We start from the raw sequence: 13470 nt of genomic DNA, 5'->3' as shown, positions 1-13470 counted from the left end.
GTACTGCAAGAGCACTGAGACATCCCTAACAACATCATTCTGCTGAGCTAAGTGACATGGAGACAGAGACACTGGAAAACTGGGAATGATGAGACTGCAAGGGCACTGACCCCAAAAAGTTTTATTACATTTATGCCATTACTAATGAACTGCAAGGCCAATTTTAAAAAAAGGTTTCACTGTGACTCACATAATAACCATTTTTCATGCTCAAACTGAACATTTTATCTGTAACAGTAATTTTTCCTTTACTTCTTGCAAACTCTGACAGGCTAGAGAGAAAGTTATTCAATTATTGCCCTTACACTGCAGTAAACTTCTGCACCTCTCAAAATAAAAGAGGTTTAAAAATTTGTCATGTCTGATGTCTCACAAGCTACATGGGCTGTGCAGCATTCAAACCCAAGTCTACCTACAGTTTATTCTAAGACACTTTCCAAAAATCAGAAGGCACTCCAGGGCTTCAGAGGGATAAAGTGTATCCAACAGCTTTTGGTTTTTAACAGAAACATTCAACTGCTTTTCCACCTCACAGCAGCAACAGAATAATGCAACTCCTTGGCAGGCCACTTATTCCAGTTCCATCATTAAACACTCATCATTAGGAACACCAGAGATCTGCAAATAACTCCTCCCATACCTTTTTAATCCCTAATTCCCAAACATCAGATGATTTTTCTATTACACTTACCTCCTCAGTCAGTTTAGTGTTGGATTTTTCTAAAGCATCCACCTTGGCCTGCAGGTTGTTTACTGTAGCACTGTTGAAAAGAAAAAAACCTACAGTAATTCCTTTTTTCTTAAATGTTATTTTTTTTACTTTGCTATCCTACAAAATAAGAAATAAAGAAATCATGTCTTACCTTAAATGTCTATTGAGTTCTTCTACATAGTTCTTCTGGTCCAAAATAGCAGTTATCTGACCATCTCTGTAAAAAAATAAAAAAGAATTATTATTCAGTTGAGCTGTTTGGATCCCAAGAACCAACAGAGAGCACTGAAATCTCTCAGAGGAACCGTGTGCCCCAGCTCCCTGAGTCCCTGTGGGGTCTGTGTTTTAGCAAAGCTGAGTTCCAGGCTGTGCCTTTAACATCAGTAACTCTGCCCTGGCTTCTCAGAAGCTGCAGCTGGGGGACATTCAGACACTCAGGGACACACAAAGCAGGATTAAGGCAGACAGTATTTCAAAGAGCTCAGCAGTGTTTCAAAGAAAAAACAAAAAAACCCACTGGTTTTGCACTGTTTTTTTGGACAAGAGTCATCCTACCCAAGTCCATGCAAGGAAAACTGTCAACAAGTCTGTGTTTTGCATGAACTTGCTGCCTACAGATCCCCTGGTGCCAAACCCCAGCTCCTGCCCTGCTCTCCATGCAGCTGGTGAAGGTTTTAATGAACTTTTAAATACTTTTTAAATACTTTAATCTTCAGTTCCCAGTTAAGGAAGGATACACAAAATTCCTGGGAGACCTCCTGTTTCTCCTGCCCCCTCCCAATGCTTCCAGTATCTTATTTATACACTATGGTGTAGCAGAAAAGAGCATTTCAGTCTAAGGAGCTTTTTAATTAAAAATGTAACAGCTTGCAGGGCAACCCAGAACACTTTAACACAAACTGCCAAGAGATAAGAAGCAGAACAGCTGTGCATGTGCTCACCCTTCACTGCCCTTTGTGCTGTTCCCATCTTTCAAATACATTGAGAAATCAATAACTCCAACCTAGAAAAGAGAAAAATTACATTAATCCCTTTTTCTAAGGCTAAACACTGTCCCTAGGCATGAAAGTTGAGAAGCATTCACTTAGAACATTTACTATCAGTGTATGCTGTATCACAGCAAGGATTCCTTATGCCAGCAACCTATCAAAAATTAATGAAAACAGTTTATTTCAAGCAAAAATAACTCAGGGCAGCAGCAATTGGCAAGCAAGTCTTGGGACACAGGGACAAACATGCCCATGACTCTAACTGTATGACTCTGCTCATGCAAGCTGCCAGGGCAGTGCACGCAGGTTCCTTTTCTCTGGTTTAGCAGCAACCATGATCTCATCCCACAGCATGAGTGAATTAACAGTTCTCTTCCTCCCCTCATTTTGGCCAAGTCCTTCCCTGGCTTTGCCTGCTTTTTCCTCTACTACCCTTCCCTGCACAGTGACTTGCATGAGCAAAGCTTAACAGCAAAGAGAAAACCAAGGAAGACCACAATCTGAATAACAAGTATTAAGTCTTCTATTACATAAGTAATTAACTTCTATCTCAGCTGATGGAAGTCCTCTACAACAGCAAGTTCTTCCAATTTAAGTGGTCAGAAAAACCCCACTAACTGTGAGTACCTGTGAGTCCAGGTCTTCTCCCTTCATGCAGAAGTTTGCATCAATGACATTCAAACCTACAAGGAGGCCAGCAATGATGGCACCTTCTTCTTCCATCATCAGTGCATTGGGCTCATAAAATTCACTGCAGGGTGCACAGCAAGAGAAGACAAGGGTTACACCTTTAAAAGTCAACCACAATGATGTCAACTCACACTGGAGCTTAATATCAGGGGTTTTTACTACTATTCTTAACACAAGTCACCACCATATTTTCCAGCAGACAATACCAAGTTCTTTTTTCTAGCTCCAAGTCAGCTATGGATTTGCATGGGCAACCAACAAAACCTGCTTGTTTGAGAAACACCAGCAGATTTATTAAATCCTGCTTTGCACAGCCACAGTAGTGCAAATCCATGGCCTTTCAGTTAAGTTAATCCATGGTACCTTGCAGTTAAGGTGCAAAATTGTTGCTGTTTTATGTGGGAACCAGAGAGGCAGAAGTGAAATTACTTGTTCCAAATCAGAAATAAATCCAGAGTCAAGATTATGCAGAGAGTTTTGTATCCTACAAATATTGCACCCAAATCATCTCTCTGGAACCAACATTTGTGTTTATGCTAATGGATATTTGAGATAAAGAGGAGAAATAACAGCTTCTGAATTAAGAACAAATACTAAGTATTTTTTATCTCAGAGGAAGCTCTATATTTCACAAATATTATACTTTATCTTTAAAAGTACACACATTTTGTCATTTTGGTGTAAAGGATAGTGAAGATCTTACTGGAGGGTTGAAATGAACTTGAACCAATCAGGAATGCAAGCTCAGCACCCACCTGAGGAGATCCTTTCTGTTAATCAATGCTTTCATGTATTCTGAGAGTTTCTTCTGCATTAGAGCCAGGCGAAGCCAAGCTCTTCCTCTGCCCACTGGTGTCCTACAAAGGCCACAAACAAAGCAGTTACAGAAATACTGCAATGCACATTTGCAAACAGCTTAAATAATCCCATTCTATCTAAAGTTTCTGCATTTCAAAGACAGAGCTGGCACTGGTGCAAAGGGGGAAATACCAGGTAGTTTGCTCTACTGAAGTAGTGCAAATAGTGACAGGATAGTTTATCTAAGTAACCACTGCTTCTCCAGAACTCATTCTGTCTTTGCTGTAACACAAAAAAGGTTCCCTGACTTTACCCCAGCTGGACAAGGATCATCTTCCACACATCACCTTCTAATTCCCAGTCAGTTTGGCACAAGGCAGATCAGCACAAGATGTGTACCTGGGTTCAGCAGGAATGCCCAAGCACCTTCAGAGAAGGTGGCAGGTGTATTACTGAGGTTATTTTCCCTTCCTTCTCTTACTCAGGAGCCTACTTACAATAAAAAGAACATATTATGTAGCTGTGCAGTCAAATATTGTACTCACTTCAGTCCTGGGAGATCCTTAACGCTCGCTGTAATTTCTGCAGCTTCAGGAACAAGTTTTTCTACTAGTTCTAGAGGTCCCCAAAACGACTTATTTTGCCCAAGAAAAGTTTTTTTTGCTAGAAAAGAAAAAGAGATAAAAAAAAGATAAAATGAGCCTGTTTGTGCTGGCTAAACACATTCTCACACTTGGTCAGAAGTGAAGGAACAATAGACAAAAAATGCCTGAAAGATTCTTTTGGGACTGCTGCTGGGCAAGGAGGAAAGATGACTTTTTCTGGCCAACTGTGGCCAGTACTGGTGTCACTCAAACAAGGCAAGAAGAGCTTGAGACAGATGCCAGGAACATTCCATACACCCCCAACCAGAGCAGCACTGCAGGATGTGTGCATGGGTGCTGAGAGGACATCCAACATCCTCAGCTTTGCATCTCAAGCACGTCAAGAAAAGCAGTGTGGTACTTGGCTATTGTGTCTCTATTATTATACAGTTAAATATCTGCTCTGCTTCCTATTTTAGAGAGCAGCTGACAGGACATGAGCTGCACAAAGCCCAAATCTTCAGTTTTGATCTAAGTCTTGAGAAAGGACCCCCATGTTGCAGTTCCTCTTCCAGCAAGAGGACTGTTGGATCCCTAAAGCCACGAGGAAGTGCAGGGAAAAAGGGAGTCGTGGGTTTGCCAGGGAGCTACTCCCATCACTGATCACTCACCTATACCCCAGTCATCTGAAAAGTTGTTTTAAAAACGTGCAAGCACTGTGCACCTTTCACCTTCAGCAGATTTGTTTTTTCTCTTCCTGGGGCCTGTCAAGTCAGCTGTGATCACACAGTGACCCTGCCCTGCCTCTCATTCCTTTCCTGGAGAACACAACACCAGATTCCAAGCCCAGGGTTGCTGTTTCTTGCCCTGTGCTGTGCCCACAGCCCTGGGGGAGGGGTGGCTCCTCTGCAGGCAGGTTACCTTTCAGGCCATGCTTCAGGCAATGTTCCATCACAACGAAGAACTGCTGGAGGGGGGCATAGTCAGAGTCCAGAGTCCTGCCCAGGTTCAGAGCTGATTCAATCAAGCCCTTGATGCTGAGCTTTGCCATGTTCATCAGGTTCATGCGTTCATTAGCCATCAGGTAATTCGGATCTAGTAAAGAAAAAAAGGAAGGAAAACACTGCTGAGTAACAAAAGCCATTTTGAGTACAATAAGATACCCCAGCTCTCTCTGTCCTTCAGCTCTGAAGACATTCCTAGGGGCAGTGACAGTTCCATGGGAGGCACTCTCTTCATGTGCCACAAAAGGCAGGGGAACCTTTTGCTTGGAAAACTCAAAGCTCAGCAGCATTTGCTGGCCCAAGTGCCCAGGGAGCAGGTGGTAGGTGACACCAAGGGTGCAGCCAGCTGTTAATATTGTGCTTCACACCTTGAAACCTGGGCCTGAATGCTGCAGCCACCTCTTGCTCCAACTCAGACCCCCAGCAACTACAAGCCCCTAAGAACTCTCCACTTGTCATTTCTTCTTCTGCCTAAAAGATAACCACAAATCCTCTCACACTTCATCCATCCACGTGCCTTTCTACCCAATCTTACATCTTTCCTTCTCATTTTTTAATTATTTTTTTTTTAAACTTGGGTACAGAGCCAATTCCCACCTCCCTCTTTCCATCCCATCAGCACTGACGATCAGGAGCTGATCTTCACAGCTCATTCTAAGCCCCAACAGGCACAGATCTTCCAAGGCTATATCCATCCTCCACCATATTATTAATATGCCATTAATTATTCCAGTGCCTCAACAAAGAAACCCATTCACAAGTGAAATTGTCCTAGGACCACAACAATAAGGTGTGCTGTATGCCTGGAGGTTCACAGTACTAGAGACAAATTCTAACTCCTAAAATGACCTTGCATCAGTTTCAAGTTTTCTGTCTGTATCCTGCAATCTCACACCCAATTTTTAATCTACAGTTCTTTGGCACAAGCAGTTCCATCTCTATAAGGCACATTTATTTTAGGGCTGCTTCAAAAAGCCATGGACCCTTTGAAGCAATTTGCCACCTTTGCAAGTAAATTCACAACCCCAAGAGCACAACCACGACCAGAGGACACCTAACACCACATCAAAGCACAAGGCACACATCTGATCTGCCACACTGACTAAACATGCTTGGATTTAGAAACCACTAAGGCAAACATTGGAGACTGAAATCCTTCAGTTAGAGCAGGAGATATATTTCTATCCAAAATGCACATAGCCAAGTGTGATGGGAGAAGCCATCAAAACATCCAGAAATCTAAGCTGTGGGAGAAGAGCTGCTCCTGATGACCCTGTGGAGTTCCACCACCACCAGGGTGTTCTCAGGCTCTGCCTCTGACATCCAGACAGCTCAGGCAGGTTCCTCCTTCTCTCCTTAAGGAAGGAGAGGCAGAACATCCAACCCTCATCCTCAGCCCCTAAGTGAGGTCTGGCAGAAGTATGGGTTGGGCTTTAGCAGGTTTGCCCCTGCACAGACATCAAATCTCTGCTGGGCAGGTGGGCTTGAGCTGTCTGGATTGTTCAGAGTTCTCATCCTCTTGTCAATACAACAGTGAAGAACAAATTCTTGCAACTTAGACAGAAGAGGCCAAAAAGCCTGTTCTTCTGAGGCTACTGGAGTGTCCTACAGGTCTTGTCCTGCTGACACAAGGCACCAGTCATCCTGCTACACTGGAATGGTCTCCCAGGGGAAGGGGGGGATTCCCCCACTTTGGAAAGTTTGAAGTCTCAGCTCTCTGGGGTGCTGAGAGATCTCAGAGAAACAATAATATCAGAAGGGTTGGAGCAGGGGATCCTTGAGGTCCCTTCCACCCTGGCACTCTTGGGATTCTGTGCCAAAAAGAGAGCAAGGGAACACAACTTTAGAGAACCACAGAATCTTTAAAAATCACACTGATGCCACCTCCAGCTTCGGGTACCTCCTGCAGGTTGAAAAGCACCACAGGCTCAGCAGATGTAGCCAAAAGGAGTAATATTGGATTTCAGTAGCCTACAGCTAACCCAGAGCAGGGCAACTGCCAATGGAGACTCCCCATGCCAGACAGGAGACACTGGAAGCCACCTCAGGGCTGGGAGATGAAAAGCAAATACTGGAGACAAAAGGTTCTTCAGTCAAAAAGGCTGAGAAATGATGAAAGAGAATCAGAAGAAAGTGTTTGTAAAACCTGGGAACAAAGGCCAACCTGCTGAACCTGCCTCTGAAGCATCCCAGGGTCAGGGTCCCACAGCCCCAAGGCTGGTGAGGGTCTGGTTCTGTCACTGAGTTTTGGGTGGCCTGGCTGCCAGAGGACAGGGATGCTGCTGGTGACTCCAAGGCACACCCAGACCTAGCACTGTGACAAGAGCACCCGAGTACCCCTCACCCAAGGGGCTCTGATCACCCATCAACAGCCACTGGTCCAGGCAGGCTCCAGCCCACATCTGCTGCCATGGACAAATGCCTCCTTGTCCAGAGGAGTGGCAAACAAGCCCAGTTGTTCCTCTGCCTCCACTCAACCTTCTGCTGCTGAGGGACAAAGTGACCAAACCCTCCCTGAGTTCTGCTGTCCTCACTGCACACTCCTCACCTCTCATGACGTGGCCAAGGTCAGGCATTTGTGGGTTCTTTTCATAGTTTAGAAGAGTTCAAAGCACTCATTTAGGAATGCAGTCCTCATAACTGCACTAGACTGCTGAGAGATGTAATTGAGTGGGGGAATTTTATTGCCTGTGCAGAACTACTACTGTTTTAAGCTGGCAGATTTGGCATGTCCAGGGAGCAGATGAGCTGCTTTGTGATTTGCAAACCATTCTAGGGTTTGCAGTGTAGCTAAAAGCCACCAGCACTAAGGCTGCAGACTCAGGAAAAAGAAGTCAGACAGTATTACACCTGCCTGCAAGAACATTTTTGTACATGCAAATAAAGCCTTCTGTCTATTTGCTTCTGTGTATTTCTGCATAAGACACCTCCAGCAGCATCCATCACAGCTGCCCCCTGAGGGAAGATTTACTTCTGAAGCAGAGCACTACTCTCAATATTGTGCCTTGTTGTGGTACCAGGATTCAAGATTTGCTGAGAAAGCAGCTTATCAAGTCAAACCACCATCAGCTCCCCCCAGCACTTCTGCCAGCACAACTCCACCTGTGGCACAGCCATGCTCCTGACCAAGGCCAGCAGAAATCTCTAGTAGGGATAAATCACCTGAGGCAACTTGTATATGGACCCTCAAAAGATTAGGTTCCTGTGGTAAAAGAAGCAAAGAGACTTTATCTTCTTTTGCTGTTAATTTCAATACATTTTGAAGTCTAGAGTGAACATTATTATTTGCCTGGTCAGTCTTTGAAGAACTCCTCAGTGCACACTGCTCTGAGTGTAAGTGATGAGGCCTGAACTGGACTTGCATCCCATTACAATGACAGGGTAAAACCATCAGCTCATCTTTCTGCTTCCTTAAAATGTCCTTAAAACATTGAATTACCAGTTTTCCAAAGAGGGGGAACTGGAGCACAATCACACTGATGCTAACAGCATGAAAAGCAAAGGGAAGCTTACACAAAGATGACATTTTCAAAAGCACCCAAGAATCTCAGGAACTCTGTAATTTGGTAAGAAGTTAAAATATGTACCTAGGAACCTAAAAGAGAAGGGAAAAGTCAACTCAATACCAGACCTCTAAGGGTTAAGTTGCAGCTGTGGTCTAAGAACTTCTCACCTGATGACACTAAATTATATGGCTCCTCACACTGAATTACCATAAAAGAACTGGAAAGAAATAAAAATAAAACTAGAAATGTAACAAAAAGAACACTGCAGAACAAATCTGCTTGAAGCAAAGCCAATTAATTAGGGTATCAGCCAGGTTCTTCATGGGCTGAGTCCATATCAAACCAAGAACCCAGACTTGGAGCAACCTGATGCTTGGAAAGGCTGCATCCTTTGGATGGAAGAGAAACAGCATCCTGCAAGCAGTTCAGCCTGGGCCAGGTGAGTTGAGACATGGTCAAGGTGAAGCAGCCAGCTGGCTACAGCCCTCTGAGTTTCAGCCAAGCAAAGTGACTTCAGGAAAGGCATTTGTTCCAGCTGATCTGGCTATGAAATCAGGCACACAGGCACAATTTCAAATAAATGTGGAAAGCAAGTCCCAGACAAATTAAGGACTTGCATCCTTTTAGCTGGAGTTCACCACAATGATGTCCTTTTAAAGCTCTTTCAGTAGTTTTATCCTGTGCTCTGCCTTCCCCCAACACAAGCTCCTCACTACCACCTCAGGGCTGAGGTGAGACATGTCCTGCCCATCATGCAGCCAATCTCCTAAAGGGAAGCAGTGATTAAAATTAAAAAAGGGACTATTCACAAGTGAAAAGCAGAGGCATGTCTGCCTCTACTGCATCCTGCTGAAAAATGTTTGATTTTACTAGTGGGTTTGCTTCTAAATGCAAAATCCAACCTGTGCACCCCAAGGGGCTGTGGCCAAACCAGAAAGCAACCAGACTAATGCTACTGGAAGGAAATGGAATCAGATTTCCTAAGACAAGAAACATTTTCACAGAGAGCTTAAAAGATTGCTCCATTTATTCTTGCCATTATGCCCTTAATGTTGATTTCAGAGGGGGAAATGCTCTCCCCATAGAGCACCCACCCATCTCTGCTGGATCATGAGGACAGCTTCCCACACACACCAGGCATTTAAGAGATTAAAAAAAAAAAAAAAAAAAAAAAAAAAAAAAAAAACCAGAACAGGGCCATGGATGTGGGAAACAAAGATACAAGTGTAAACAGAAAAAAACACATCTTAAACCTACCCTACCCCAACAAAATCCACACTAAAAAATCTGTAAGTGTTTAATGGGAAACAAATCTCAGCCTCTCCATCTGGCAGGAACATCCTTACAAGGATTTGCCCTGCAAGGGTTTTCCTAAGTGAGTCCCAAGCTGCATCACCCTGCCATCCTTAACTATCAGTTGTTATTCTCCTAATAATCACAGCTGGTATTTTAAGACAGATGTGTCCTGCCACATCAACATGCTTCACTGCATTTCACCATTTTGCTTCACCAAATTTCACGCTGAAATTGCTTCTCTGTGCTACAAAGAAACAAAGCTGCCTCTGGTTAACATCCTGCCAGGGAGAATGAGAGAAAACCCAAAGAAAACACCGGTAACAAACCAGCCACCCTGTTATTTTATACCCAAATAAAACCTGGTAACAAACCAGCCACCCTGCCATCTGCAATCCCCAACACCTCCAAAACACTCAGTGCTGCTTTAATTCAGCTATTTCACACTTGCACCTTTTTTAAGACTCAAGTAAGAGGCACCACAAAATTTTTTCATTTAGTAACTGACAAGCTTTAATCCAAATTTGTAGTTCAGGTTTTAAAAACACTTTTACAAAGTCTCCAGTTGTTAATGGAAGCCCTTCAGAGTATTTGCAGCTTCAGGGTGATTTCTGAAATATTTTTGGAAATTTAGCTTCTACATATTGTTGCAATCTTTTAAGTTGTGTTTAGATCGGGCTCAGGAAAATAATTGCTTCAGAAAGCATTTGCTATAAATAAACTAACCCCTTGCTGATTCACTGCTACCTCAACTTCAAGTCAAAATAACCACAAAATATTCAAGACATTTTTTTAAGCAACATTGTACGACCATGCTTTCAAAAAAAAAAAAAAAAAAAAAAAAAAAAAGAGATCAGTAAGGATTTAGAAACCAAAGCTTCTGGCATGGAACTCATGAAGGGGTCTATACATTCAGAAGAAAAAGCCTTCACAATATCCATTTCCAAGGGCAATTCATCCACCTGCAAGAGCAAGGCATGCAGCCTGGGTGACCCAAGCCATTTTTGTCACCAGAGGAGGAGCAGGAAGGAGCCATCCCCAGAGGGCAGCTCCTCCTGGCTGCCAACCTGGTCCAACCAGCCCAGCACCAGCCCCAGCCATCAGCACTGGGAAAGGAAGCTGTGGTTTGCACCCAGGCTGAAAACCCCAAGTCAGAAGCCAACCATCAGTGGAAATAAGAGCTGAAAGCTGTTGGTGTGGCACGCACCTTCGGTCTCACCACGCAACTGCTCCACCACATCTGTCAAATCCTCCCAAGAGTCTTTGCAAACAGCCAAAAGAAAGGGAAAGAAAGAAAATGTCATGCAGGCCGTGATCTAAAGGAAAGATTCAAAAATCAAGGCAATAAGAAAAGGGTAACTGAAAGGGAAATTTGCATAATACAAGACTTAATTCATAGTGGGGAAAAGATTTGCAAGTCAGAAGGTTAATCAGTCTGCACAAAGCAACACAGCAAAGAGGGGTTCTGCTTGACAGGCAAACTTAGGCAGGCTTCAGTAAAGCTTGAGGAGCTTGCTTTCTGCCTTAAGACAATCAACTTTTTTGTAAAGCACATCGTAAAAAGAAAAGAAAGGCATTATTTTGCTTGCAAGATCAAAGCACTAAACTTTTCATATTTAGCCAATGTCAGCATTTGCTTCCATTTCCTCCTACCCAGCCCAAAAAAGCAATCCCTTAGCAGAGAAACACAGCCAGGCATGAAAATCAAACACATTTCAGGAGAAGGACACTGTGAGTAAGGTTACATTACAGCCATCACCCCATATGAAACAGCTCAGGGATGTAAGGTTACACTACAACCATCACCCCAAATGGAACAGCTCAGGGATGTAAGGTTACACTACAACCATCACCCCAAATGAAACAGCTCAGGGATGTAAGGTTACATTACAGCCATCACCCCAAATGGAACAGCTCAGGGATGTAAGGTTACATTACAGCCATCACCCCAAATGAAACAGCTCAGGGATGTAAGGTTTCATTACAGCCATCACCCCAAATGGAACAGCTCAGGGATGTAAGGTTACACTACAACCATCACCCCAAATGAAACAGCTCAGGGATGTAAGGTTTCATTACAGCCATCACCCCAAATGAAACAGCTCAGGGATGTAAGGTTTCATTACAGCCATCACCCCAAATGAAACAGCTCAGGGATGTAAGGTTACACTACAACCATCACCCCAAATGAAACACCTCAGGGATGTAAGGTTTCATTACAGCCATCACCCCAAATGGAACAGCTCAGAGGTGATGCAGCCCAGCCCGGATGTGGCTCCCAGGTCTGACTCCATCATCCTCCTGCTGACTGAGGACAACTCCTCCATCTCTTTGCTGCAGCCTGGGGCAAACAGGCCCGGGGAGAAGGTCAGGATCCTGGGAGAGGAGCAGGCAGGGCAAGGCAAACCTCTTCCAGGCAGCCCATGTCCCAAAGGCAGCACAAGAAGCAGCAGAGAGGCTGAGCCCTCAGGATCTGCAGCTCCCAACTTACGTGTGCCCACTCTGCTGCTGAACATCTGAAGCACAAAAAAGCCTCTGTTCCCTTCCTGGGCCAACAGTGCCAAAGTCCAGAGCAAAGTACACCAACTCCCAAGCCCTCCTCCCTCCCAGGGAGCAGCTCTGGGCAGCCTCCTCCTGCTGCAGGAGCCAACTGCACCCTCACACTCAAAGAAAAAAAAAATATAAATCCTAAATACCTGAAAGTTCAGGAGACTTTCTGCAGCTCAAAGGGAAGTGGTGGGCTGAGATGTCTGATGCTCCTCTGGACCCTACTGCACTCTCACCTTGGAGTGCTGCAAACTGGACTCTGACTCAAGGATCACCTTCACCCCTTCCCCTCCACCCCCTTTTTTTTCTTTTTTGTAGGACTTAAAATGCAGATGTTAGTGTGGAGTTCAGCAGTTGCAGAAAATACCTAACAACACTCCATCAACAAGACAATAAAATACAGCCAGTATCCTCCAGCTGTATTCCTAGCATTTCTGAAAGCAAATCAGATGAGAACATTGCTGCACATACAATGATTTATTTACCATCAGTTTCCATCACATCCAAGGATCAGAACCAGGTTCTCATCCCCCCAGAGCCCCTGTCTGCACACAGTTTGGAGCCAGACATCAGCACTGATTTGCCTTTTATTTAATACTGAGGGCTCAGGTGTTTTCCTTCATCTGAAAGGTGAACAGTGAAGAACATCTCATAACCAAATAATATTTACAATTATCTTAGCAGTGGGGACAAAGCAAACTGCCAGGCTTCACTTGGTCCTTCCATCACTTCACACTCCTCCCAACACAAACCAACTGTTCCAGCTCCTTACTCCTCCCTCTAAGCCTCTTTCTTTCCTTAGATCCACATCAAAAACAATTCCAAGACCTCCAACCTACTCTGACAACTGTTGAGAACAGGCTTTGCTTTCTCATCACTTTGATTTATTATTATTATTATTATTATTATTATTATTATTATTATTATTATTATTATTACACAGGAAATCACTGCACACAGCACCTGGGTTCTGCTTCCCAGGAAGGTGCAGAAAACCTCAGGACAGTGCTGTCCCTAGCTGGACAACTGCTACCCACTTCACAGCAAAGGATTAAGGATTTTTTTCTTTTTAAACCCCTCAGCAAGTGGTTCATGTAAAGCTTACAGACAAACGTCCACTGGAATCACAAATATTTTTTCCCATTATGTCCCTACAGGCAATAATCCAATCCTCTTTCTAGTGAAAATGCTTGCAAGAATGTAATGAATTTATCCTGGTACCAAGGCACTCTGCTGTTTGTACAGATTTAGAGGCAAATACACACATTTTGTCAGCTCTTTCACATTTTTGTTCACTTCTTCACCCACCTAACTGCAGTTTGCATGCATTTTACTTCTTTTCCATTG

At 43.9% G+C, this 13470-nt stretch overlaps 1 protein-coding gene across 9 annotated transcripts in view; it reads right to left on the bottom strand.

Annotated features, from left to right (window-relative positions):
* RUFY3 (RUN and FYVE domain containing 3) overlaps window positions 1–13470 on the bottom strand; it is a 46462-nt gene that overhangs the window by 16376 nt on the left and 16616 nt on the right. For 8 of the 9 annotated variants that reach the window (XR_011725910.1, XM_071744154.1, XM_071744152.1 and 5 more), the window contains 7 exons: window positions 4695–4868; window positions 3735–3852; window positions 3147–3248; window positions 2329–2452; window positions 1654–1715; window positions 864–929; window positions 692–761 (listed from right to left, as the gene is read on the bottom strand). Coding sequence is in view for 8 of the 9 variants with exons in the window: in XM_071744154.1 (XP_071600255.1) it covers window positions 692–761; window positions 864–929; window positions 1654–1715; window positions 2329–2452; window positions 3147–3248; window positions 3735–3852; window positions 4695–4868 (716 nt within the window). In the remaining variant the exon portion in view is untranslated. Of the gene's footprint in view, window positions 1–691; window positions 762–863; window positions 930–1653; window positions 1716–2328; window positions 2453–3146; window positions 3249–3734; window positions 3853–4694; window positions 4869–12067; window positions 12151–13470 lie in introns of those variants that run through there. The other variant, XM_071744155.1, reaches the window with a different exon arrangement.

The sequence above is a fragment of the Heliangelus exortis genome, chromosome 4, assembly GCF_036169615.1.
Source record: "Heliangelus exortis chromosome 4, bHelExo1.hap1, whole genome shotgun sequence".
Classification (NCBI taxonomy): Eukaryota; Metazoa; Chordata; class Aves; order Apodiformes; family Trochilidae; genus Heliangelus; species Heliangelus exortis.
This window is presented reverse-complemented; position numbering and strand designations above follow the sequence as displayed.